The following is a 25919-nucleotide window of genomic DNA, read 5'->3' on the forward strand; positions in this document are numbered from 1 at the left end:
TTAAGGTCAAGACAAACAAAGCAGGTGGCAAGACTAGTCCCTGCAGCTCAGCAGTCTTGCCACAGCCCAAGTGCCCACTGATGGGAGCACAGAAAAGGATCGGATCCCTCCTGTCTTCTAGCTTCAACCAGTACTGATGCAGAGACTTCCTGTACAACAGTATTCAGCAACTAGAAAATACAAGTAGGATAACTCTCCCCTTCAAAACAATGGAGAGGTAAATTAAATAGACTTTAAAGATGTCACATGTTCCCCCAGACAACTACACTGGGTCCTGTGCAACTAGACATTGTGTTTTCCGTTTCAGACAGGCCACAGCAATTCCAGATGCTTAAACACAGCTCTTTCCTAAGCACATTTTTACCCAAGCACAGCACAACTCACATACAGTAACTTCAGTAAATAGAGACCCAGACCCCATAGTTACTAAAAGGTCAGTTTGTCAAATGTGGTTGTCTGAATAAGGCCATTTCCAGCTGCTGGAAACCAGCACCTTTGTTCTGGCTCTGGTTCTTGTTGCAGACCCTAACTGGGAGCGTGGTCAGGCAGAATTCACCTTTCATGTTAAAGAGTTGGTTCTGTGTTTGCTGAACAGACACATCAGCACCCAGAATTGCAGCACCTCAGCAGTGCCCCTGCTTTACAGAAGTCATTTATACACTCTGTTAGTACAACAATTTACAAGGCAGTTCTTTTTGTTCAGTTCCCCCTTCCCCTCTAATAGAAAATAACAAAAGGCAAAATTCATGTGGAGCTTAACAGAATTCCTGAACAGAACTCTTATCAACTGGTATTTTCCCCACAACACACGCACAGAAGACATTACAAGCACCTCACAAAGTGTTTCTTACCCATTATTATACAATGGTGTCCCTAAAGGAAACCATTCGTGGGACAGCTGGGACATTTCGGAAGCACTGTTTTTTGGATGCGTTCTTGCCGTATATTTAGATGCTCCTGATAACCAAAGCAATCTTTCCTATGAGTGTTACTATAAAATTATTATACTCTAAGGACAAGTGAGAAGGAAAACTCAGCAGCTTTTAATTTTGGTGGTAAGAATGAAAAAATATAAATATGCATTTAAAAATGTACAGCTGGAAAGCACACGAGTTGCTCAGTGGACTTTGGATCGCTTGACTCGGCTTGTCTCTCCCACTGCTTTTCTTTTCTGAGACAGCCCAGTTCCAAGGTCTGTGTTGTTCTGAAGGGAAGATACAGCTTCTGCCAGGCAGTAAGACTCCATTGGGGGAGGTGGATCCTTCAGTAGAGGAAGACAAAAAAAGACACAACCCATGGATTTAGCTGAAGTCTTTGTTTAGCTCAAGAAGCTTCTGAGAAGAAAGAAACAGCTCATTTGTTTTCTAAAATGGGAACTATCAAACCCAACATTGCACACCTACACTTTGAGTATGTTTTGCAAGCTGCCTATCCTGCAGCACTGCCAGCTCTAGAACAAGCCAGGTTAAAGTTTGAAGCCATATACAGAAGTGCTGCGCACAGGCACTTGTGCCCAGGATTCCTGCATGCACACCTGGATGAGGTAGTCAGCGATGTATTCTGGTTTCAAGCAGTTCACTCCTTGGGCTGCTGCCTCTGCTATGTTGACCCTGAAGTCCCCTGGCTTCAGCTTACTGAAGTCAGCGAAGAGGTGAGTTGTTTCTTTGAAGAGAGACTCAGAATGACCAGAGAACACCTACACATCCAAACACAACAGACAAAACAAGTTTAGTTTTGTGGTTCTTTCCCCAAGACAAATGCAGTTCATGACCTATAATTTCACCCATCAAATCAATTAGCAAGCCAATGGGGAATAAAATGCCATCATTTACAGCTGCATTCTGGACCATCACATACCTTTAAAGAAGGGTGATCCTTCTCATCAGAGCAGGGCACAGAAATTCTACCTAATTCCCACCAGCACTACTGACTGTGTGACCCCAGGTAAGCTGCTGCGCCCAATTGCTTGGAAATGGAAATGACACAGCTCTTTCCTCCCACCTTCTGACCATGTCTCAGATATCCTGTTGTAGTGGTTTAAGCCCAGCCAGTAACTCAGAACCATGCAGCCGCTCACTCACTCTCCCTCTTCTTCCCCCCAGCTCCCAGAGGGATGGGCAGGAGAATGGAAAGAACAGGTTGAGATAAGAGCAGTCCAGCAACTAAGGTATAACACAAATGACTATTGCTACCATCAGTAATAATAATGATAAGGGAAATAACAAGGGGAGAGAATACAATTGCTCACCACATGCTGATCAATACCCAGCCCCACCGAGCAGTGATATAGCCTTTCCGGGGAACTGCCCCCAGTTTATATACTGGCCATGAGGTGCTGTGGTATGGAATACCCCTTTAGTCAGTTTGGGTCAAGTGTCCTGGCTCTGCTTCCTCCTGGTGCCCTGTGCCGCTCCTCACTGGCAGAGCATGAGAGTGGAAAGTCCTTGATCGGAGTAAGCATTACTTAGCAAGTAAAACATTGGTGTTATCAGTGTTGTTCTCAGACTAAAGTCAAAACCACAGCACTGCACCAGCTACTAAGGAGAAAAATGACTGCTACTGCTGAACTCAGGACAGCTGTGTAAGCAATTTTCTTGCTTCAGACCTTTTACTCACACTAAAAATGCCCAGCACAGAGTTTAACAGAAAGAACCCCTTCCTATCAAATCAAAACCCCACAAAACCCAACACTTACGTATGTAACGTAATTATTAAAACCCCAAAATCCTACATACTTTTGCTCCTCCTGACTGAAGAAGGCGCCTGAATCCTGCTTCCTTGGTTTGATCAACATTCAAGATCACTTTCCAGCCACTGAAAGCCCCCTAGATAAAAGATTTGATTTAGTCAAAAGTACATCTGTACTACAAACACTTACTGCATCTCTAATTTTCCTCTTTCAGGAATAACCATCAGATAAGATATGCCATCACCTTGTTTTAAGTGTAAAGGGCAGGATAAAAGCACTCTTTCTACCTTTCAGTTAATGCTCAACTGCAATACTTGATGTGAGAGAGGAGTTAAAAGACTTCAGGAAATGCTTTTTGGGACTCCTTTGGGGAGTTTTAAAAAGAGGGAAAGTCCCCCTTTCAAAAGCCCCACTGAAAGACTATGGAACTCACACCATAAAGATCACAGAAGGTGCTATAGGGAAGCAAGCACCTTAGCAAAGGGGTAACCTTGTGCTGTTTTAAATGTAACAGTATGCACACAGCCCTGTCCTGTCCACCCATGCTGAGTATCTAAATATCTCCACAACACCATACCTCAACAATACCAGTTTCTTGTCTCATTTTATGGATTTTTTTCCTCCACCTTATGGCAGCAAGTGCTAGTTTCTTCTGGTTTATACTAACCGCAGGCAAAACATTAAGTATGGAATCACTTCCCCACTCATAATCTTCTTCCTAGAACAAGCAGAAGCTTCAATTACAAAACATTCCTGCCAACTTTACCAGCAGAAAAAGAAGTTTAAAAGGAAAAATCCAACCCACCCATCCCCTCCAAATCCCAACTCACTCTAGTTTTATCTGTTGATTTTATCTGGCCCAAGCAGCTCTAGTTAAATATGAGAGACTTGGCTCTTCACTGCACATACATGTCTAAATCTACTCATGTATTTCTGTGATGTGAAGTCGTGTACACAACCAGACTCCTCTGGCAGTTACCTACAAAGGAATTCAACAGCAATTGAATTCCTTTGATTGAGTCCAGAGTAATGAGCAAATTAGATCACTACTTTGGATGCCACCAACTCTACATTTCTGCAGTGTCTTCCAAAGCAACAAAAGTTGGTGTTGATACATCAAGATATGAACCAGTTAGCCTGGTCAATGTAAAAGAACCACCAAACTCAGGAGAACTCTGAAGTAACAGGAAGGTGAGGAGCTGGAAGAGATATTGTTCAAAAACTGTTTATGTCCATGGTTAGAAAGTTGGATTATTTAAAACTATTCCATGTTTATTTACTGAAAAGATCAAGATCAATTCCTGGTGTAACAAAGCCCATGTGATACCAGCTGATACCAGTGAGAATTTATCAAAAGGTATTCAAGCTGCAGTTTTCAGAAGCAGCTATAAGAAGTGTGGGTATTTCATTTATCCAATACTGGGAGTTTGGTCCAGGACTGGTTTCCAGATATAAGCCTGTCAGACTTTGGATCCTCTAAACATCCCAAGGTTCAGGCACCCTAAACACCTAATTGGGTTTGAGAGTTTAAAGTCTAAACTAAACCAAAATGCAGCAGTGCACAAGTACAGGTCACTTGCCTGAACAAAGCAGCCAGCTTCTCTACATGCCTCGAGGTAGGAACGATGAAGCACCCACTTCCCAGCTGCCATCGAAGCCAAGAACTTTTCATTTCGAAGAGGATGTCCCACAACAGTGTGTGTGCAACTTGGATCAAAGCACTGTTTCTCAAGCAATACTCCACCTGGAATTGAGAAAGGGATTTTAGTCACTTTATTTAAAGGTACCACAGAAAAGATTAACTCAAAATGAGAATGACTTGAGTTCAGATAAAAATATACTTCACTCAAATTCACACTGAAAGTGTTATCACTGAAGTGACACTGGCAAGGAAGGAGAAGCAGCCAGGAAAGAGTGGCTCTGATAAAGTGCCACTGTAACACAGACAGGAATAAGAGAGACATCAGAGGACAGAAGATCTTGGGCACTCCCAGCAGTAAAGAATGAGGCTGTTGTGGAGACAGCTAGAAGAAAACTGTCAGCAGACAAACCCACTGCTGTTTTATGGCAAAGCTGAGTGCTCACATCATAACAATACATTCAAAGAATCACTCATAAGCAGAGAAAGCCATAAATTTGAGCCCTCAAATCTGGTAAGTCACTAACAGAAGTCCTTTCTTTTCCCCAGTGAGCCACAGCTGACCAGACACATCCACACACATACTACTCTTTGCATTTCACAAATAGCTGGTACCTAATTCCTCAATCAGATGGCAGTAATCAAATCTTTCTTCAGGATTAAAAGAAGACAGCTGAAATTTACGGACTTTTCCTGGTTCTTCATCAGCCTTTTCTTCTGTAACAGCCTGGAAGTACAGGAACAGATTCTGAATGTATGACACAAAGATGAGGTTGACAGCTGACTATTTCTCTCCCAAACATTCTGGATTATTTTTATACTCAGTTTTCTTTTAGCCAGCAGAAGCAGAACCAAACCTGTCAATTACTTGACAAGAAACATTGCATCAAATCAATGTTTAGCTCCTGCTTAACAGCCACGTGGTTGCCCCTTTCTTCAGGGCACAACTGAACCAATCTGTCATAAAAACTAATCCTTCATTCATATCCAGTGAACGACAAGTTGAACACATGAAAAAATCATCATCCATCTATCACACTGCCTCATTCACTCAGACTTCCTTTAAATTCAAGGGTCTTCTGCATTTCTACCACAGCTTATGTAGTTGCATGACAAGTTATGGCTCTAAAGACACACTGCTGCTGGAAGTTTGAGCATCAGGTGATACACTGCAAAAGACTAAGCTTTTTTTTCCTAGTCCTTTCCTAGTTCTCTATAAAATAGTGGAATTTTAAATCAGGTTTTTGACAGAAATGTAACTTCCCCTTTGTATCTAAGCATAAATTCCAGATACCACAAACAACCACTAAACTTCTCCCATCATCCTAACACAGCTGGAGTTCCAATGAATGCACTTCGTAACTCCCCATTCCAAAACCTACCTCAGCATTCCAGCAGGAACTAACTGGACAAAAAGCTTTATCTGTCTGAACAAAAAAAGCTTTTTCTCTTTCAGCAAATATTCTTTGTCCACAATCTCAAAGAAATGAGGAAAGAAAAACAGAACTGCACAGAAGTAATCACAGAATCAACCAGGTTGGAAAAGCCCTTTAAGCACATCCAGTCCAACCATTCCCCAGCCCTGCCAAGGCCACCACTAACCCATGGCACTGAGGCCTCGTCTCCACACTGTGTGAACACTTGCAGGGACGGTGCCTGCAGCCCTGCCCTGGGCAGCCTGTTCCAATGCCTGAGCACCCTCTGGGCAAGGAATTGTTCCTCAGCTCCATCTAAACCTGCCCTGGGGCAGCTTGAGGCCGTTTCCTCTTGTCCTGCCCCTTGTTCCTTGGGAGCAGAGACCGACCCCACCTCACTCCATCCTCCTGTCAGGCACTTGTAGGGAGCCATCAGGTCCCCCCGAGCCTTCTCCATCTGAACCCCCCAGGTCCCTCAGCCATTCCCCATCTCTCCTGTGCTCCAGGCCCTGCACCAGCTCCATTGCCCTTCTCTGGCCCTGCTCCAGCACCTCAAGGTCTCTCTTGCAGTGAGGGGCCCAGAACTGAGCACAGGATCCAAGGTGCAGCCTCAGCAGTGCCCAGTACAGGGGCACAATCCCTGCCCTGGCCGTGCTGGCTATTCACCTCTTTTATACTTACTGTCAAGTTCAAAACTATTTTAAGTGCCACTACATCTCTCAGAACACAACTCACTGTAAGTATTCCTTCATCTGACCAACCTTTTCTTTGGGCTGAGGTGCAACAGGACGGTTAGCCAGTGGGAGAGCAATGCTGGGGGCCTGCGGCATGGGGATTGAGTGATCTTTAATTGGTGTTTTAGGATCTCCACATACAGGATTCTTTAGACCTTCAATCACATTTCCATCTACAGCCTCAGGAAGAGCTGTGAAAAGAAAGTGTTGCATGACTTGCCTTTGGCTGAATATAAGTGTGGGTAACAAAAATTAACAATTAAATTAGTAGCTATCCTAAAAGGACAAAACACAATTGCTGCTATAACACATACAGTTACATTTCACCATGGCCCTTCTGAAAGATGCTCTTCCTCACACCACAAACCACCAATTGTAATATTGCAAACTCATGTCCCTAGATGCTTTTCTTGGAAAGAAAGACTCAAACCCTCAACTGTCCTGATTTCTGTCTAAACCACACTAACTTGGTTGAACCAAGAAGCAATGGAATGCGTTTAGCTGATTTTCTTCAACCTCCTCTAGGACAAGGCCAGTTTTCAGGATGACTGTTGCCACAAGCAGAAACTCTCTAAGTAGGCTGAGGGAAGGATACGGGGGCAGGAGGGAGGCAGTAGGGAGAAAGGAATAAAGGATTCTGCTATCTCAGGAGGCAGAATGGGAAGAAAGTAGAAGCACATGAAAAAACAAAATGTATGTTGCTTCCTTAGTCCTAGCAGCAGACTAAATGCTTAAAAAGAACAGGGAAGATAAATACAGTACCTTCACTGAATCCTGATCTAAGCACATCCATTGGCAGCTCTGACATGCCTGTTTTTCAGGCTCATGGGTTATCTGCTTCCCATAATCTTCATTCTTCACTTATTAATATTTCCACTACTTTGCTACCAGTATTCCCATTAGAATTCCACTACCCTGACCTGAATAGGTATCTGGAAATCAGCTGTGGTTCAGAAAACACTAGGATTTCCTGAAGCTGAGGCAGACTGTTTTAGAGAATCACTTCCTTGGTGTTTGACCACAAATGGCAAATGGATAGGAAAGCTTCTCTTTATAAAACAGCAATACATAATGGAGCTCAAAGATGTGAAATTGTATTTCTGGCATTCAATGGCAGTAATGCTCTTGTTTTGTTTCTTTTTAAGTAGAATCCAAACACTACTGTATTTTAAAGTCCCAACACTAAATGGATGCTGTAGCAAAGAAGAAGGATATTGTATTTCTTATTTTACCTATAGCAGCAATCTCTGCATCAGCTAAAGATCCTTTGAAGACAGCTTCATTCATGTTCTTATTGGCGTTACTTTGACCTTGCTCAGTGTACTGGGAAGGACTATTAGGCCACTGAAAGTTGCTGACAAGTCTTGCCCTCTCCTCCCTGGCAGTAGGATCGTCCCAGATGATCTGCTCACTCTGTGATGGCTCCGTGTTTATATCTGCAACAGCCTGGCGGGACTGCCTAAGGAGAAGAGCACAGATACCTCAAATATGCGTTTGTTGTACAGACTACCAGACTAGAAGGCGATGTGATAACAGATCACATCAACTGTAGCATCCAAGTGACCTCATTATTAGAAGGCATAGCTGGGAAAGGGGACAGTTTCAGTACAAAGGCAACTCCAGCAGCCTGACTTTGGGAGCTTAAGTGTCAGCATGGCTGGAAAAAGGCAACCAAAATCTCATAGAATCACAGACTGGTCTGGGTTGGAAAGGACCCTTGGGTTGGACAAGATCATTCAGTTTCAAACCCCTGCGTGGGCAAGGATGCCTCACACTAGACCACGTCACCTAAGTCTCTGTCCAACCTGGCCTTGAACACTGCCAGGGATGGAGCATTCACCACTTCTTCAAGCAATCTGTGCCAGCGCTTCACCACCCTCAACGTCTCAGTAGGAGATGTTCTTATTATATGTCATATTGATAAATTATTCCAAAATCAGTGTACTTCAATATTTACTGAACCTCTGAATTTGCAAATCACCAAGTTAAAGGAGTAATTTTGCAAGGTTTCCATTACATCCTCCCTGTAGCTCAGCACTGTTAAGAGTTCAAATCCTATTCTCTGTTTAGAGAGAAAAGAAATAGAGGAGAAGCATCCACAGAGGCACTCTGCAGGAATACCTACTACTTGTATATGACCTATGTACTGAAACAGTGCAGCATTGCTTTCTTCAGAACCTATGAGAACACTAATCTGAAGAGCAAGAAACCAGTTGGCCTAATTCAATTAAGAACTAAAAAACAATCATACCATTCTGTGATTTTTTTCTTTAAACTGAAAGATTAAGGTAACATTCTGACTTTATCTGGTGCATCAAGTTAAAGACTGTGAATTGCAAGAGAAGCAAATTAAGTGTATCAGTAGAGACAGTACACTTGAAACCCTGGCCACCTATTCACGTTTCAATGAATGTCTAAGTATGTGCAGAGATAACAAAATTAAGATACTCTGAAACACAAACCAATACCTGAGAGCTTCCAAGACCCTACTGCGGCCATTCCGCGCAGACCGTGCGCTATCAGGAGTGGCTGGAGAACCATCAATACTGTTCCTTGAAAGGGATCCTCTTTGCCCTGGTGGTCTCACTAGTGATGTGGCAGACATGATCTCCTGCAGCTGCCTTTGGAAGTTCTCCCTCATTTCTAATGCTTGGGTTAAAACTTAAAGAGAAGGAACAGAACTCGTAAGATCAAGACTGTTATAACAGGTGAAAAGTAACCGAATTGCCAGTCAGCTTCCCCCCTGCACTGGGACAAAGACAATACATTCAGGAGAAGAAAAGATATCTGGGAAAAACTATCTAGGAAAACTACACATGCCCAGGTCACCTATCTTAGACATGAGAAGTCTCCGCTTGGCTCACTTCTGAATTTGCTAACATTATCTAACTTACACCCACAATTCTCCTGTCACACACTTCTTTGCATAACAAAAGGTATATTCTGAAATAGTGATTTCTCACATTAAAGACCAACTTCAGTGTTCTAAGAACAAAGAAAAGGCAGTTACGTAATTGCAAGGGATGATCATGATTTTCTATGGGCTATCAAAGTCTTTAAAATAGGGAACAAAACCCTTCCTTGTCATCTGGCAACAATAAGAGCTAGCTATAGTTGACCAGCATATAATAAAGAAATACCAGGTCTTAACATTCAGCACCTGAAACTGTAGATTTATCTTGCTAGTGTGATGTTCCAGAACTATTTTGATTTATATTTACCTCCTTTGGATTCACTTGCTCCAATTTGTTCTTCTCTTGCAGTGTCCATTTCCTTTATTTTGTCAGTCGTTGCATCACCTTCCACATCATCTTCATCCATTGGAACAATCTACACAATAAAGCAGAATGCTCAAACACCATTTTGGTTTTATGCTTTTTACCCATGTTCAACACCTGTATAAATTCTGAAGATTATTAATCTTGCCTGAGAGAAAATCTAACCTTTCTGCTACTGCAGGGACAGCAGAACAGTGAACCACACCGTCGGTGACATCTATTCTGCAGCCTAAATGTCTGCTAAGGCAAGTCCGCCCCTTGGATCTTGTTATCTATAAGGGAAGGTGAAGACTGGACCTATATTCATTTCAAGTCTGGGAAATGCTTCTAAGCCCAAAATGCCTGTGTTTCCCTCCACTGCACTAGAAAGAGGAGTATTACAAATGCAGAAAAGCCTTAAGGAAAATCTGCAATAGCTACTATTAATTACTAGCTAAACCTGATTCAGGTCATCACTGAATAAGCATCAGTGTTTTTTATTCATAGAATGGTTTGTGCTGGAAAGGACCTTTTAACAGCCTCCAGCCAACCCCCTGCCAAATGTAATTATAACAATAAACTGAATCCAAATTGCTTCTTAGAACGCGAATTCACATCACACATTATACCTCAGTTTCCTCTGATGGTTTCCCAGTTGATGGAAGTTTACTGGAGGAAGAGAGTCTGTCATCTTGCACTGCACTGATGTCTAAGCTCATTTTGGGATTGTATGTGTGAGGAAAGAGAGATTCAGGAAGCCGTTTGCATTCTTGGGCACACTGTAACAACATCAGTTAACATAAGAAAGATGATAAAGTGATCTGGGATAAAAGAAATTTCACACCTAAACACAGGAAAAGTACAGTAAAAACACAAAAAAGAAGTATTTACATAAGAGAAAAACATGGTTCTCTTTCTGGGAAAGACACAGAAGAAATGTTCAATGGAACAGAATTTCTTTCCCCCTCATGGACAACAAGGTAAAAGTACATCAGTGAGAGCTGACTGATGGATTTATATATTCAAAACAGGATGCAAAACATCAGTTCCTATACATGTTCCATATAAATGCAAAACAGAAAAACTGAAGGGAAATGGTTTTAAGACTCCATATCCCTTTGATTTTACAAAGCAATGTCCATACCTCCAAAAGCCAGTGCTCTGAAACAATATGTATACCCCGTTCTTTAACTGATTTGTACTCCTTATTACTGTCATTTTGTCCTCCCTTGTAGATGAAGTGTGTTACTGATTCATCAAAACACCATCTAGAAAAGAAAATGAAACAGAATCACAGACTGGTTTGGGTTGGAAGGGACCTTAAGATTATCCAGCTCCAACCCCCTGCCATGGGCTGGGACACTTTCCAATACAACCTCAAGATATCATTTCAAATATAACTTCAAGATATCATTTCTATGAAAAAGAATCAGAAATCCAAAGCAGAAGTAGTCCTATCCCTTGTTCACATTAACATACTGGTTTGCTTATTTTGTTCTGCCTAAATAAGCTATGAGCTCGCTTTCCTCATCAGAAAAAAGACAGCATTCAGTTTCAGGATTGAACAACTTCAGTGTCTTTTGAAAGCATTCCTGATGTAACCAAACTAAATGTGATAAACATATGGAATAGGAGGAATTTTGCTTCAGTTTGGTTTGGGTTTATGTAAGTAAGTGGAGTTTCAAATCAGTTTCTGAAAAGAGTATGTGACCCAGGATGAGAAAGCTTTAATCTTTGGTTGACACAGTCAGCTACAAGTGAAATACTGATCCTCCAAGCTCAAAATATACAAAATGCAGGATTCTAACATTTAAACTGATAATAAACCCTAGTATTTGCTACCTAACGTGAGTATCTTCAGCATTTCTAAACCAAACATAAGTGTAACTTATCCAACCTGTGAATAATAACACTGTAGAAATCAGTAACAAAACACATAAATTGGATTTAGTGGGAGCAGTCTTAAATCCCAAACATTGTGGTTTCTTTCCATGACAACCTATTTTTCCTGTGCTTTTCTAAGCACACAACTTGGCCATGCTTACAACCTGCAAGATAATTCTTTTTGAGTCTTCCCGAGACAGACTTTTATCAAGACCACAGAGACTGGGAATGTGTCAGGGAATGTGTGTGGCATTATTTCTCTTTAGTAGCAGATGGCCTTATTTGCAATCAGAACAGTTCAAGATGGTGAAATCTAATGTACAGCTACAGCAAAAGCTCATGTAGATAAAGCATATTAGAATCCTAAGATTCATACTTATTAGATGTCCCATCACTGCAGAAGCTTAGAAGCTGTTTGTATCAGTTCATACCTGTAGTCTGCCCCCAAAGAAGCTGCTACTGCATTCAGTTCACTTTGCTTCTTAGCAAGTCTTTTACTAACATAAATAACAACATCTGCTAGAGGTTTGGGCTCTTCTTCCTGTTCAAGCAGCAAGGATAAAAACAAGAGATCATGTTTGGAAGGTTTCTGTATCAATCACAAAAATACTCTAATACTAAGTATAACATGTAGTAAAATAAGCAGTAATAAGAAAACTAAACAGTTTTCCTTCTCCCAAATTCCAAGGTCAAAATCCAGTACTCTTTCAATTCCATGCACTTGGAATCCAAAGTCTGAAGATTCACCCTCAGCCAGTTTCCCTGGAACATCATCTCCGCCATAGAATCATTAAGCTTAAACCAGTTCCAACCCCCTGCCATGGGGAGGAACACCTTCCACTACACCATGTCCCCCAATGCTCTGTCCAACCTGGCCTTGAACACTGCCAGGGATGGGGCAGCCACAGCTCCTCTGGGCACCCTGTGCCAGCGCCTCAGCACCCTCACAGAAACCCCAGTTTCCTACCTCTTCTGGCTGTGCAGCAGTCAGATGTGGGCTGGCAGTCAGAGCTGCTGCATGCCTCGTGCTGTTTGCCAGAGCTGACTTCAAGTTCCTGCTGATGACTTCAGAGAGGGGGGTGCTCAGCTTCCTGGGTTTTTGATCAGGACCTACTGGACTTTCCAAAGCTGCCAGAGCATCCTACCAAAAAAGAAGCAAGTGAGTGACTTTCAGGACCACATTACATGTCCTAAACCAGGACAGGATACTACAGTAGCGGCTAGCAAGTGCAGCTGTAGCACCACTGTACAAAGGTAGTAAAAGACAATCCCAATCTTAGACTATATAAGCAAAACAGGAAGGTAAATTGTTAGTCTCTCTTTTCATTGCCATTAATGAAAACTGCCCTCAGTGGAAAAGCCAGTGGCCAAACCCTGGTATTCTTAACCCCAATCTATTACTTTAATTTACTAATACCTCCCCCACAAAAGTTGCATCTGAGTATGTGAGTCTATCTGCACCTTTGAAATACCATTTGATACTGCCCCTTTTTAATAATGAGAATTTTTGATCTAGAGTATGTCACTTTTGAAAATACCAGTGTAAACTATTAGATTTTGAAAAGCAGAGCACCAAACTAAATCACAGACTCACTCAATACAGGCCTGGTTTGGGTTGGAAAGGACCTTAAAAAGCTCATCCAGTTCCAACCCCTGCCATGGGCAGGGACACCTCACACCAGACCAGGTTGCTCCAAGACCCTGTGTCCAACCTGGCCTTGAACACTGCCAGGGATGGGGCAGCCACAGCTCCTCTGGGCACCCTGTGCCAGCGACTCAGCATCCTCACAGGGAAGAACTTCTGCCTAATGTCTAATCTAAACCTACTCTCTTTCAGTTTAAAGCCATTCCCCCTTGTCCTAACACTACACTCGTGATAAGAGTCCCTCCCCATCTTTCCTGCAGGCCCCCTTTAAGTACTAAAAGGCCTATAAGGTCTTCTTGGAGTCTTCTCTTCATGAAGCAGAACACTGAATTCTTCTGGTTTGGTAATACAAGTTTTGTTCTATTGCAGGCAGAGGCACTAAAAAAAAAAAACCCCAAACAAACCAAAACCACAAAACCAACAAAACCACCCAAAAAAATCCCCAAACCCCAAAAAAACCAATACCACATCAAAAAAGCTAACCTACAAACAACCTCCAGAAAAACCTAACAACTCTGCAGGAACTCAGTGCACTGATCTTTCAGCTAAAGCCTCAAAAATGAAAACACATTGTATACTGTGCGAGGTGTACAACACATGAGCATATGATGCAGTGGGCACAAAGGAGATTTGTTAAGAACATTGTCGCATCTACTAGTCAATAGATTTGGTCCACAGGTCATTAACTATACATATATTAATATAATATGCAGGGGTGTGTGTGTGTGTGTGTAAGCAGAGCCAGTTTTCCTGGCTTTATTCATATAACCATAGACTGGTGAGGGCTGGAAAGGACCTTAACATCATCCAGTTCCAACCCCCTGCCATGGGCAGGGACACCTCACACCAGACCAGGTTGCTCCAAGCCCCTGTCTCCAACCTGGCCTTGAACACTGCCAGGGATGGGGCAGCCACAGCTTCTCTGGGCACCCTGTGCCAGCACCTCAGCACCCTCACAGGGAAGAGCTTCTGCCTTAGATCTAACCTGAACTTCCCCTGTTTCAGTTTGAACCCATCACCCCTTTTCTGGTTGCTGTAGGCCCTCATGAAGAGTCCCCCTCCAGCACTGAAAATGCAAAGTCTACATGTTAAGAGCATGAAACAGGATAAGCAAAGGCTTCTGAGCTGTTTTAAGATTATGCACATCTTTACTGGCTCTACAGACTAAAGAATACACAATGATGATCACCTTTACATCAAAAGAAGGCTTGAACAACTTGTCTTTGGAAAGAAATTTTGATGGTGTATCAAGATGTAAAGACGGCTCTTTCTGTAGCACTCCCCCTTGGGCAAGAGGGGTTGTAGTCCCCATGTGACGAGAGATGGCAGCTTGGAAAGCTTTACTCTGGAACCTGCTGATATCAAGAGGAGTCACAGGCTTTTTTCTTCCAACTTCAAGGAGATAATTATATTGTTTTACATCAGAAGACTGAACAGCTGCTGGTGTCTTGCTAAGCTGAGTAATGGAACTCTCCTTATCTTTAAAAGAAACAAAGAAAACATAAGCAAGCAATCCGATTTTTAACACAGATCTCACATATAATCTCATTTAAACAAGAACTGGAAGTTCATCTGACCTTTCTCTCCCTAAAAAAACTGTGATTCATATCCTCTCCAATAAATGCTTGAAACTGACAGTTCTATTTTAAAAGCCAGTATCGTGTCTCTTCCAGTTAACTACTTCCACTAACTACACTGGCACTGAGTGTAAACACTGAGACACCTTAAGTGTCTGAAAAGGAGAGAGCAACCCCAGGTCTGCTCACACAGCTCCACACATCCCTGTATAGCTCATATACGTTGTACAACTATCAAAATACAGATGTAATACACAACAAATCCTTTCCTTTCAACATTAAAGGTATTTCCTCCCTGGCTCCTTACTTCCCAAGCAATGTAAAATGTCATGACTTTGAATCACATCTCTTGAGGTCACTGCATACACTTCCAGTCCCTTATGCCTTTGGATAAATAGGAGTGAGATTTAGACAGCAATAAGCCCTCAAAGCTTCTCCATCATAAATGCTTCTATTTAAGCATACCTCATCATCTTCATAGCTCAAAAACATTAGTGCAAGAATTGCTTTTACATTTTACTGCTGACTGACTGATAACTGTAAGAATCCACTAGCTTGCTCCGAAATACTCAGAGCAAACACACAGTATCATTTCTGCAATCACAACTCAACAGCAGGAGAAAGAAATATGGAAGAATACTTGGAAAAACATCCCATAGCTCTAATACTTTAAAGGTGTTAGGGAAGAAAAATTCATACTACCTATACTCATTATAAATGAACAGTGATATGACACAACCATATTCCCTAACTTGCTAATAACTAACCTTCAGCCTCTGCATTTTCAACCAAGAACTTGCTTTCATCTGCTCTCGTTCCTGTCCTTGCAGAGTGCAAAAGCCAAGCTACAGTGACTGCTGGTAAATTCCACTTCTTTGCAGCTTCGTATTTGGAACCATCCGCTTCTCTCACCACAAGGTGGGTACTGGCGAACATGCCCTTTTTTGCATTGGCTTTCCGCACAAAGAATTCTTGGACTCTAAAATCAGATTAATATAATATTCATTGAGCCATAAAATCTTCATTTAGTCATAAACAAAATTAATTTAGGGCATATTTATATTATTGTAAAATGCATTCAAGCAACAGAAAAAGGACCTATAGAATCATTTAAGACCATCCACTTCGTACTTTACAGTTTAACCTACACTTACAGGCAAAAACCCTGTAACATTCCTCATACTCTAGAAGTCCTCACATATCCCATTTTCAAATCACAGAATCCCAGACTGGTTTGGCTTGGAAAGGACCTTAAGATTATCCAGTTCCAAACCCCTGCCATGGGCAGGGACACCTCACACTAGGCTATGTCACCCAAGGCTCTGTCCAACCTGGCCTTGAACACTGTTCTTTTCTGGAGCCAACAGCCATCGTTTCCAAATGAACAATAATTTTCCTCATATTAGTTTTTCTCTTATCATCAAGGACTCATCTTCCAAGAAGACACAGGACTGAGAACTCACAGGCAGAGAATTTAGTTCAGACCACAAATCAGATCAAATTATATTCTAAGTTATACAGAAAGAATATATACAATGTATGAATCTGCCACTTCATGATTAAATATGTTGTTCTTAACAATGGCTATCTAAGAACAAGACAAAAGGGTGACAGAAGACATACCTGGCTCCTAGCAGTCCTGCCAGATAAACCAGAGAATCTCTCTCCGCACCAGTGAACTGGCTAAAAGAAAGAACACAATCTTCCAGAGGGGTAACTCCTTCCATTACCGGGACTGGTGTGAAAAGTGGATTAGACTGGGGATCTAAAAGGAGCTGCTGTTCCACACATGTTAACTTAAAGAAAGTGAAAGAGAAGAAAATACAAATCAAGCCAAATAGCAACAAAGCCATCAGTATTTCAGTAACTGTACAATAGCATTCACGGACTCAACAGCAAGCAATTCTGGGTCCATCCTTACATCTGAGACAAATCATTTCCCATTGAATCAGACAAATTCTTTCCTAAAGGATTTTGCCAGGTCTGACATACTGAAGCATTATTCAGAACTTTTCAGTTACTACTCTTTCAACCCTGGAGGCTCCCTGAAAGTAGTTTCAAGACATGTCCTAAGAGTCTGCATAGATTTACTTCACAAAAACCTACCTAGTACTGAAAAATACTAACAGCATTTAGTCTACATCATGTGCACGCTCTTGGCAAATAGGGTTAATACCTGACTTTGAGCTATAAAGGTGATTTGCAATTTAAAAGCTGTAAAAAGCATGAAACAAGAAAAAGCACAAAGATATCACATAAAATCATTATTAGTCAAAGGGCTCCTTCTACACTTATTAGTTAGAGAATGCTGTCAGATTGTCATATAAAGAACCTTTGAGTCACGACAATGAAGTCCTGTTTAACAAGCCTGTAGAAAATGAAGTGGAACACATACAAGATTACTTATCAATACAGGGGCTTTAAAGAACGCTTTCATTTAATACACATCAAATGCAACAAGGCTAATCTTTCAAAATCTTAGTTATATTTAAGCCACTCATAACTCTGCGTACTGGCAGGACATATCTCTAGTAGATACATGTCTACTCACAGTACTGACAGTGTAACTCCCTTACCAGCCACGTGTTTGTGACAACATCACCAACAGTCATCTGCACTGTGCTCCCCAGTAAAGGTACCACTGCATAGTCTGCAATGGTTCTGCTTTGCAGTGGCAGGACATTCCCAGCATTCTCCTTTATAATATCTGCAATGCAAGACTCATCCTCTTCACCAAAACCCAAAAGAAGAAAGCTCTTTCTGACAAACAATCCTTCTTCAGCTAGTGCAGATGACTCTCCCAGAAAACCACTAGGGATGGAAGATTCATTCTCTCCTTGAACAGTCAAGTGAGTAACATCACTGAAGGTTCTGGATGTTAGTTTTCCAGCTTCATCTGAAATGGGAAAAAATAATGAAATAAATCAAAACCAACCAACCACAGTAATTGCTTGATTAGAACATTAAAGACAACTCAAAATAGTTTAAAGAAGAAACTACAGCACTTAAACAGGGGACACTGGGGTTAGATGTAAGGAAGAAGTTATGCACTGTGAGGCACTGGCACAGGTTGCCCAGAGAAGCTGTGGCTGCCCCATCCCTAGCAGTGATCAAGGCCAGATTGGACAGAACTCGGAGCAGCCTGGTCTAGTGCAGGGGGTTGGACCTAGATGATCCTAAGGTCCCTTTCAACCCAAACCATTCTATGATTCTGCTGTTCTCAGCCAGGTTTGATTAAAACTACTCTGTATAGGCCTGATTTCTAAAACACACTAGCTGTGGTTAGCTTCTTAATAACAAAACGTGGCAGGACTCACATGTTAATAACCATGACCAGTTAAACTTTCTATGGTATGCTGAGACCAGAACATACCTAATGTAGAATCATTAGTTACGTATTGAGAGAGGAGGTCATCTTCAGCAGCTTTCTGATGCTTTGTAACATTCACAGCTTCTTTCTTCAAGAGACTGTTATTTTTGGGAAGAACTGACTTCATTCCAGGTGGCTCCAAAATTGGATTCTCTAACAGCTGATAGTTTACAGGGATATATTGCTCCACTGGCTGTAGATAATCTTTACTGAATGAGTCCAGCAACCATTTTGCTGTGACTATGTGAGGCCTATAAAATAACATGTTACACAAACAAGTTACAGCAGGTTTCAAAACTGTTATTCTTCTTTCCTACTCCACAAATACTAGTAAATATACACACCTGAATTTTGTAACTCCAATACTAAAAAGCTTTGGGCACTTTACAAACCTCAAGTTTATTGTTTTATTGGTTGGTTTTTCCTTCTTTGGGTCTGAAAACAAAGAATTTCATATTCATTTTCTATAATGTGAAGTATATCTGCCATTGCAGGGTTGCCATACCCTTTCCTCCTCAATACATTAACAAACACAGGTTTACACTTCTTTTCACCAATAAGAATACTGTTCTTCTGTTTCCTGAGGTGACTCATAGCTACCCAAAGAACTACAGTATTCAAGAACACAAGGATGCACTTATGAATACTCACTGAAGAACTGGTTATGATTTTCAAAACTATATATGTCTTCCTTTCTACAGGGTGGTGGGAGAAAGAAAACAAGCTAGAAGCAGACCTTAAGCAATACAGTTACTATAACCTGTGAGATGTCTTGTCCAGAAAGTGTTTCAGCTCCTCATCATTTTCCCCCAAAATGACATGGGTAACATCTTCATTAAGCTGATTAAATCGAACACCACCACCACAATTAATAAGCCTCCTCATCTTGTCCAATTTCCTGCCACTGAAGCCACATAGATATATCTGCAAAGGCAACAGAACAACAAAAAGGCTTTGAAAAAAAAAGAAAAATTGAAAAAAAAAGAAAAAAAATAAAAAAGAAAGAATATTTTGGTATAATTTGACACAGAAACAAGTGGTATAGCTTCTGAGAAGGAGCAGCAAAATTAAGCATTTAGAATGGAATTAATTTATCTCTGCACATAAATCTAGCAAAGTATTTACTAATGTAATGAACCCCCAGCCACTCTCTATAGTGTTTAAATATGTCTATGTCATTTTGTACTTATACTACACATTTAATACAATCACACACACACACAGAGTTAGATACACATGCAAGCTACAACATGTTGACATGAAAGAAATCTGGCATTTGCTGTTGACCATGGAAACAATTTACTCAAGCAGCAATTGCCAGCTTCAACCTAGCTGCTTCCACAGGGTTAAAGGCTGAACATTTCAAAGCAGACATTGTTAAACATACTCGACACCCATCTAACAAATCTTCGGGGGCTTGAAAGGAACTTATATCCAAGTTTTCCAGCTCATCAGGAAGAGGATCCTGTCTGCTGCTCAGAGTAGCGCTAAATTCGGTTTCATTAACGCTACTCAGATTGATGTTGGAAATGTGGCTGACATCTGGAAGGGCATGTTCTATAATGGAAATTAAAAAAGCAGCGTTAATTTTGATTCATCTTTTTCTGCTGCTTCACTAAATAAAACATAAAACTGCCATGTATGATTTTGTTATGACAGAATGTGAATTCAAATAATAACAAATACTAGGGAAGTACGGCTGCGGTTAAACCAACGGCTTTATTTATATGCAGAACAAGTACAGTCTAACTAGCACTTTTCAAAGCTTTTATCCCAGTTTTGTGCTCACCTATTAGAAACACTCTTAAAAATAAACAATCCTCTCTATAGTAAAAAGAAATCAACAAGAAGCCAATGATTTAAGAGTTATATGCAGTTTCCATAATACCTAACTTGAATTCCCAATGCTCTTTTGGTAGTGCTAACCCAGTGCTCCTGCTTAGTCAAGTCCTGAAGTCCCAGGCAGTAAAGGTGTTTGGAAAGGCACATTTAAAGCCAACTGTGTCTTTCATGCTGCTTTCATGTTTGTTTACAAAATGCTTTTAGCTTTCCTTATAACAGCATGGATTAAAGTAAGCACAAACATATAAAGAAAAAAAAATCACAAAATTAATAATTAAAATAAAACCAGCATTTTTCCCCCTCCCCAAAACTGTTTTTGAGATTAAAATCATAACAGACTCATCTTAAACTATAAATGTATGAACAGTCATGCTTTTTTAGGAGATATACACCACTGATTCTTGAACAGACAATCCTGTGCCTAATTCAAGTCTACTTTTCAAGTAGTCATTCACATGTTAAGTCTATACACATTGGAATATTCAATGTGCATTGTGCATAGAAGTAATCTGTCATGTTTTAAGCATAAGTAGAATCAGAACGCAAACTGCCAAACCAGCATTGCAAAAGCAAGCAGTACCCTACTAATTAGGAACAGCTCTTCCTCCTTACTAAATGTTTCCTACCTTCAACATATTTTAACAGGTCTTACTTACTATCAGGCTTCCCGACATCATTCGTAGGTGTTGACGTACTGGGTGTCAGTTTTGATCCAGCTTCTATTTTATACATTGTCTCATCCTGGCAGAAGCCTTTCGTGATGCTGTCAGAAAACCACTTGATAGACACACAATGCACATTCCATTTTCTAGCACATTCATACTTCTGACCTTTCAAATGTAAGCAAAAATACAAACCACAGATCACTAAAATGCTGTCCAAAAGTGATCACTACAAGGTGGCTGGACATGAAGAGAAGTTAAAAATTCATTATTTTAATGTGCAGGTTGTGTTATCCTGAACTCTTCTGATAAGCTGTTTATTTATTCTCTAAAGCTAGAGCAAAAACTCTCATTGATGACTAGCTCAAGGGTACAAAAGAACACTAAAGTAAAACTATAAAAAAGGCTTTAAAGCTTTCATGCACAGGAAAAAAAAATATAAAAACCAAGGTTATTTCCCCATAGGAAAAGGAAGCAAAATTGGGGAAAATTTTCTTCTCACAATAAAACCACAATTACTTCCTCTTCACAAGAGAATACAAAGGGAGCTTAAGGAAGCTTTCATTTTACCTTAGTAGGGCATTCAGAAGGTGCAGATACAAAAAAAGATCAGATACAAAGACATTAGTCCTCAACACAATTTTGATCAGAATATAAATTCCTATCCAGCTCTCAAAAAAAAACCTTAGTTTTTCCTTATTCTTCTATCCCCTCTAGGATTCTCCCTTTTTCTTTCCTTAAATACCATTTGGGTCTCTGTTCTTTTGCTCTTTGGTTCTCTTTCTCACACCTTTATAGCAAAGTAAGGGTGCCCTGTGTTACACTTCTTATCAACAGTGCTACCCTAAACAGCAGCAGTGAGAGCAACACTGAAGCAAAATGACAGTTTAAACTCTCATACATATTTACACTACTTCAACTCAAGAAGTGAGAATAATGTTTACTCTGCAGGTCCTACCTTTTGGCTCTTGAACTATGAGATGAGTACATTCATTCATCTTGAGCTGCCCTGTATATTGCCCACCATGTTCAACAGTGAGGCGCTGGACTTCTTTCCTGTCTGAAGTGTTTAAGCCAGTTACACAAATTGTACAGCCAAGGAATACAGGACAAGCATAATCATCCATGTTAACGTCAGAGTATGTCATTATGCTAAAGGAGGAAGAGAGAAAAAGAAATGGTTTTTCTTCCAAGTAAAATCAACCACAAAAGGAAAGCAGACTGTATCTGCATAAGAATCAGCAGTCTCCAAAACAAAACTAGTTTTGTTTAGTTTCTTTATACCTTTGCTGAGACTTATCCCACAGAGTCTTAACCCAAGCTGGAAGCAAAATAGGTTTTTTCAGAGAAGCAGCTACTACGTATTTCTTGCTGCCAACTTCTCCAGCTATCAGATGTGTTACTGCCACACTGAGGTCTCTGGACACACGTCCACCCATCAGCTGCACATATTTATGAACTTCTTCCTGAGTGGGGAAAAAAATACAGAACGTTATGAATTAAAAAGAAAGAATCTACATTACGTATGTTCTAAAGTTGGACTTGATGATCTTAAGAGGTCTTTTCCAACCTAGTTGATTCTATGATCCACTTTAAAAAACAAAATTGTGGATTTCAGTTGTCCACGGTTTTCCCTAAAAAACGGTTCAAAACACAAAATGGATCTCTGTGGAAGCCATAAAAAAACCATCAAATATAGTTTACATTTGATTTGCATTTAGAAGCTGAACGTAATACACACCCTTAATATAAATACTACATTCATATCGTACAAGTAAAATTTCACGGCTGGTTGACGTCTTCGGTACTATATATTAGAAAGAGATATTGGAATAACTAAAAAGTCAACTTCTAAATGAAACCATTTAAACCATAGCTGCCTGGGTAGTAGATCTGTACTGTGTAGTTTGGAGTAACCAGAAACAGAGCACGTTGCCTGCAGCACTACAGCCACAGACAAACCAGCAAGATAAGTGATCTGTCCCATCAGTTAATAGAAATCCCTAAACCCTCCATGTAACCCCATATTAATATAGCTGAAATCTTCTATAACTACATATATATCTGCTTACATAATATATACATGTGCATGCATGGATACACCACCAGATAGATACACATTTATACACTACAACTCCTTTTTCTCCATACAATTCCCTACATAAATTATATGTAGTGTACAAACTACAGCAGATGAATCCAGACAGAGGCACAGTAAAACTTAGATACAGTAAAACTTAGATGACTGCTACTGTAGCAGTGAGCCATCTGAAGCAAATGTCAATGCCAACCACCCCAGCAATCTATTTTGTATGAAGCATTACCCTAACATCCTTTTCAAGGCTTGTACAGGATACTGTTACATCGGCCATGGTCATGTTGTACACCGGATACTCGGCTCTTGGGACACATCTCTGGGCCTGTATACAGTACAGGACTACCTGTGGTCCAACAATCCTACAGCCAAGCTGCAATAAAGTAACAGGGGGAAAAAGAATTAGCAGAGGGTACAATGTTACCAGAAAGGTTTTCCTTGTCTGAATCCTGAGGAAGGCAGGGCCCCTGGTCTGTACTCCTTTAGCATTTCCAGGTAGTTGACAGTTTTGGTTTTACTTTCAACTGTGGATTTTCAGTACAATCCTTGTAGGTTTTCTGATCTCAGTAAAAGCAGCAGATGGTGTAAGCTAACATGCCAAAGAATTCCAGCTATTCCTTGCATGTAAAACAAAATCATATTACTTAGGAGGCAAAAAGGTGCAAGAACCAGCTTAAAACTCCACAAGAATCAGAACCAATCATGCTATTTATTTTTGCACCTGCTTCAAAGTAATCCTTACGCTTTGCCAGTCATCTTCCTTAAAGATGAACACAGCAAAGCTTCAAAGACTTTATTGCACATACTTCATACTGCTGGATTCAGTGCAAAAAGAGAGAACATACAAAATATGGGCACCTACGATTCTAGAAAAGAACATAGGTAGAAGTAAGATGATGGGTACCATACCTGTTTGAGGTGATTGAAAGCGACACCTGTAAAAGGGTCACAAATGTAAAGCGATTTATCATTTTCTCTTATATTGCACGCTGTCCCTTCATCAAGGATCTGGAGATGTTCTTCTGACTGAAATTCTTTCATAGACTGCAGGTAAAGAGCATATACAACACTTACTTGATTATCAAATCACAACCAACCAACACTGTGGAAGCTACACAAGTACATCTGCCTGAAACAGCTCACAGCAAAGCTACCACACAGGAGTACATTAGCAAAAGAAAGGGCTAAAACACATCACGGGTGTCACCTTTATTCCCCCCTGTATTCATCAGACAGACTTGAAGGACCTGATCCTGTCACACAATGACCACTATCCTTTCAAGGTGGAATACAACCCACAGTCCTTAAGTCTGCTTACTTTAGACGAGTGACACCCGTTCAGACCACCTAAGCTACATGCCACTTCACTAAATGTCAATAGGTTTTGAAATGACATTATTCCTTGTCCAGGAAGCAACTTCTTCAATGAAAGCATCCCTCACACTTTATTAAACACCGGAAGTAGCTTTATTGATGTATACATGTAAGTTACATCTGAGCGAGCCACAGAAATCATTTAATACCTCACCAAGTTCACCCAGTAAAGCGATCAACCCTACTTACCTCAAGAGCTTTATAGAAATACTCCGAGCTCCCCGCAGACGTTATGAACTTCACAAACACCAGCTCCTTACTACGTTTCATTCTGTCACTGAGAAGCAAAGCCCGGTTAAGCTTCCCGGCATTCCGGCCTAGCCGGGAACCCCCCAGAACCCCCTCCTGCCCCTGCTCCCTGCCCCAGGCCGCCGGAGAGGTGCAGGGGGGATCACCGGGAGGCCCCTTCCCCACAAAGCCCCCTCCTCACACCGGGTCCCTCACACCCACCGTGCCCTGCTCCACACCGGGTGCGGGTGCAGCCGGTTCAACCGCAGCCCCACAGCGAGCGGGAAAGCAGCGGACACCGCACTGCGCAGGCGCGGAAAGGGGGCGGGCGGCAGTGGGCGGGGAGATGGGCGGTGCCACGTCCGTACGTAGGGGTGCGTGCCTTGTGGTGGGTGGTGTGAGGGGGAGCGGCTGTCCTGCTTCCTCTTGTCCTTCTTTTTCCTTCTTTTTCCTTCTTTTTCCTTCTTTTTCCTTCTTTTTCCTTCTTTTTCCTTCTTTTTCCTTCTTTTTCCTTCTTTTTCCTTCTTTTTCCTTCTTTTTCCTTCTTTTTCCTTCTTTTTCCTTCTTTTTCCCCTTCTTTTTCCCCTTCTTTTTCCCTCTTTTTCCCTCTTTTTCCCTCTTTTTCCTTCTTTTTCCTTCTTTTTCCTTCTTCTTTTTCCTTCTTTTTTCCTTCTTTTTCCCTCTTTTTCCCTCTTTTTCCTTCTTTTTCCTTCTTTTTCCTTCCTTTTTCCTTCTTTTTTTCCTTCTTTTTCCTTATTTTTCCTTCTTTTTCCCCTCCTTTCTCCCCTTCTTTCTCCCTTTCTTATGCAGTAGTTCCAGAGAAGCCTCTCCAGGTCGGGAGTCATTTCTGCCATAGGAAGTGTCGGGAAATGCTGCTTCCACAGGCCGATATCCCCGCAAACTAATCTCCTAACCCCCCTCTGAGCCCATCGGGGAGGCTCACATGGAATAAGCTTGGGGTGTCGGTGCTGTGCTAGGGACAGTGTCACAGCTGCCAAGGTCTGAGAGAGGTTGGAAGCGTGAACATCCCGTTGCCATCCCAGTTTCAATCCTTCCTGTCTTTCCAAAGGAAATAATGGCAGGGAATGTAGTTTATTATTGTCACTTCATGGATAAGAATGTCAAATGCTCTCCTTCCAGAGCAGATGGCTGGAATCTGGGCAGCTTGAGGGCATGCAAAACTAGTGCAGGAACCAAGCCTCACTTCTTTTACATCCCACTTGGACCACCGTTAAAGGGTGACCATGCCCACCCATCAATGGACCTCCCTTCATAGTGGCCAGAAGTGTTTTCTAAGCCCTGGCAGTGCTCAAGGCCAGGTTGAACGGGGCTTGGGGCACCTGGTCTAGCGGAAGGTGTCCCTGGCTGGAACAGGATGAGCTTTCAGGTCCCTTCCAACCCAACCCATCTGATAGCACTTTACGGTGTGGCCACAGGATGGCACCATAACCCTGGGAACTGAAGGGAAGTGTGTGCTCAAGTCTGCTGTGTTTGCTCTTCGGTCCCTA

The 25919-nt window shown here is 41.4% G+C and overlaps 1 protein-coding gene across 1 annotated transcript; it reads right to left on the bottom strand.

The window, feature by feature from the left end:
* Positions 1 to 521: 521 nt before the first annotated feature.
* On the bottom strand, positions 522 to 24686 carry TOPBP1 (DNA topoisomerase II binding protein 1). The gene is made up of 28 exons (XM_034064417.1): positions 24634 to 24686; positions 24373 to 24460; positions 23719 to 23853; positions 23039 to 23182; positions 21999 to 22180; positions 21673 to 21866; positions 20709 to 20882; positions 19598 to 19767; positions 18971 to 19134; positions 18214 to 18461; positions 17417 to 17736; positions 16464 to 16636; positions 15608 to 15819; positions 14453 to 14742; positions 12586 to 12759; positions 12050 to 12159; positions 10879 to 11002; positions 10364 to 10513; positions 9699 to 9807; positions 8946 to 9138; positions 7710 to 7936; positions 6505 to 6668; positions 4944 to 5055; positions 4270 to 4433; positions 3267 to 3407; positions 2736 to 2825; positions 1535 to 1696; positions 522 to 1261 (listed from the first exon to the last, which is right to left on the bottom strand). The coding sequence occupies exons 2-28, from the start codon at positions 24451 to 24453 to the stop codon at positions 1118 to 1120; spliced, it is 4551 nt and encodes a 1516-aa protein (XP_033920308.1). The 5' UTR covers positions 24454 to 24460; positions 24634 to 24686; the 3' UTR covers positions 522 to 1117.
* Positions 24687 to 25919: the final 1233 nt, after the last annotated feature.

The sequence above is a fragment of the Melopsittacus undulatus genome, chromosome 1 (assembly GCF_012275295.1).
Source record: "Melopsittacus undulatus isolate bMelUnd1 chromosome 1, bMelUnd1.mat.Z, whole genome shotgun sequence".
Taxonomy (NCBI): domain Eukaryota; kingdom Metazoa; phylum Chordata; class Aves; order Psittaciformes; family Psittaculidae; genus Melopsittacus; species Melopsittacus undulatus.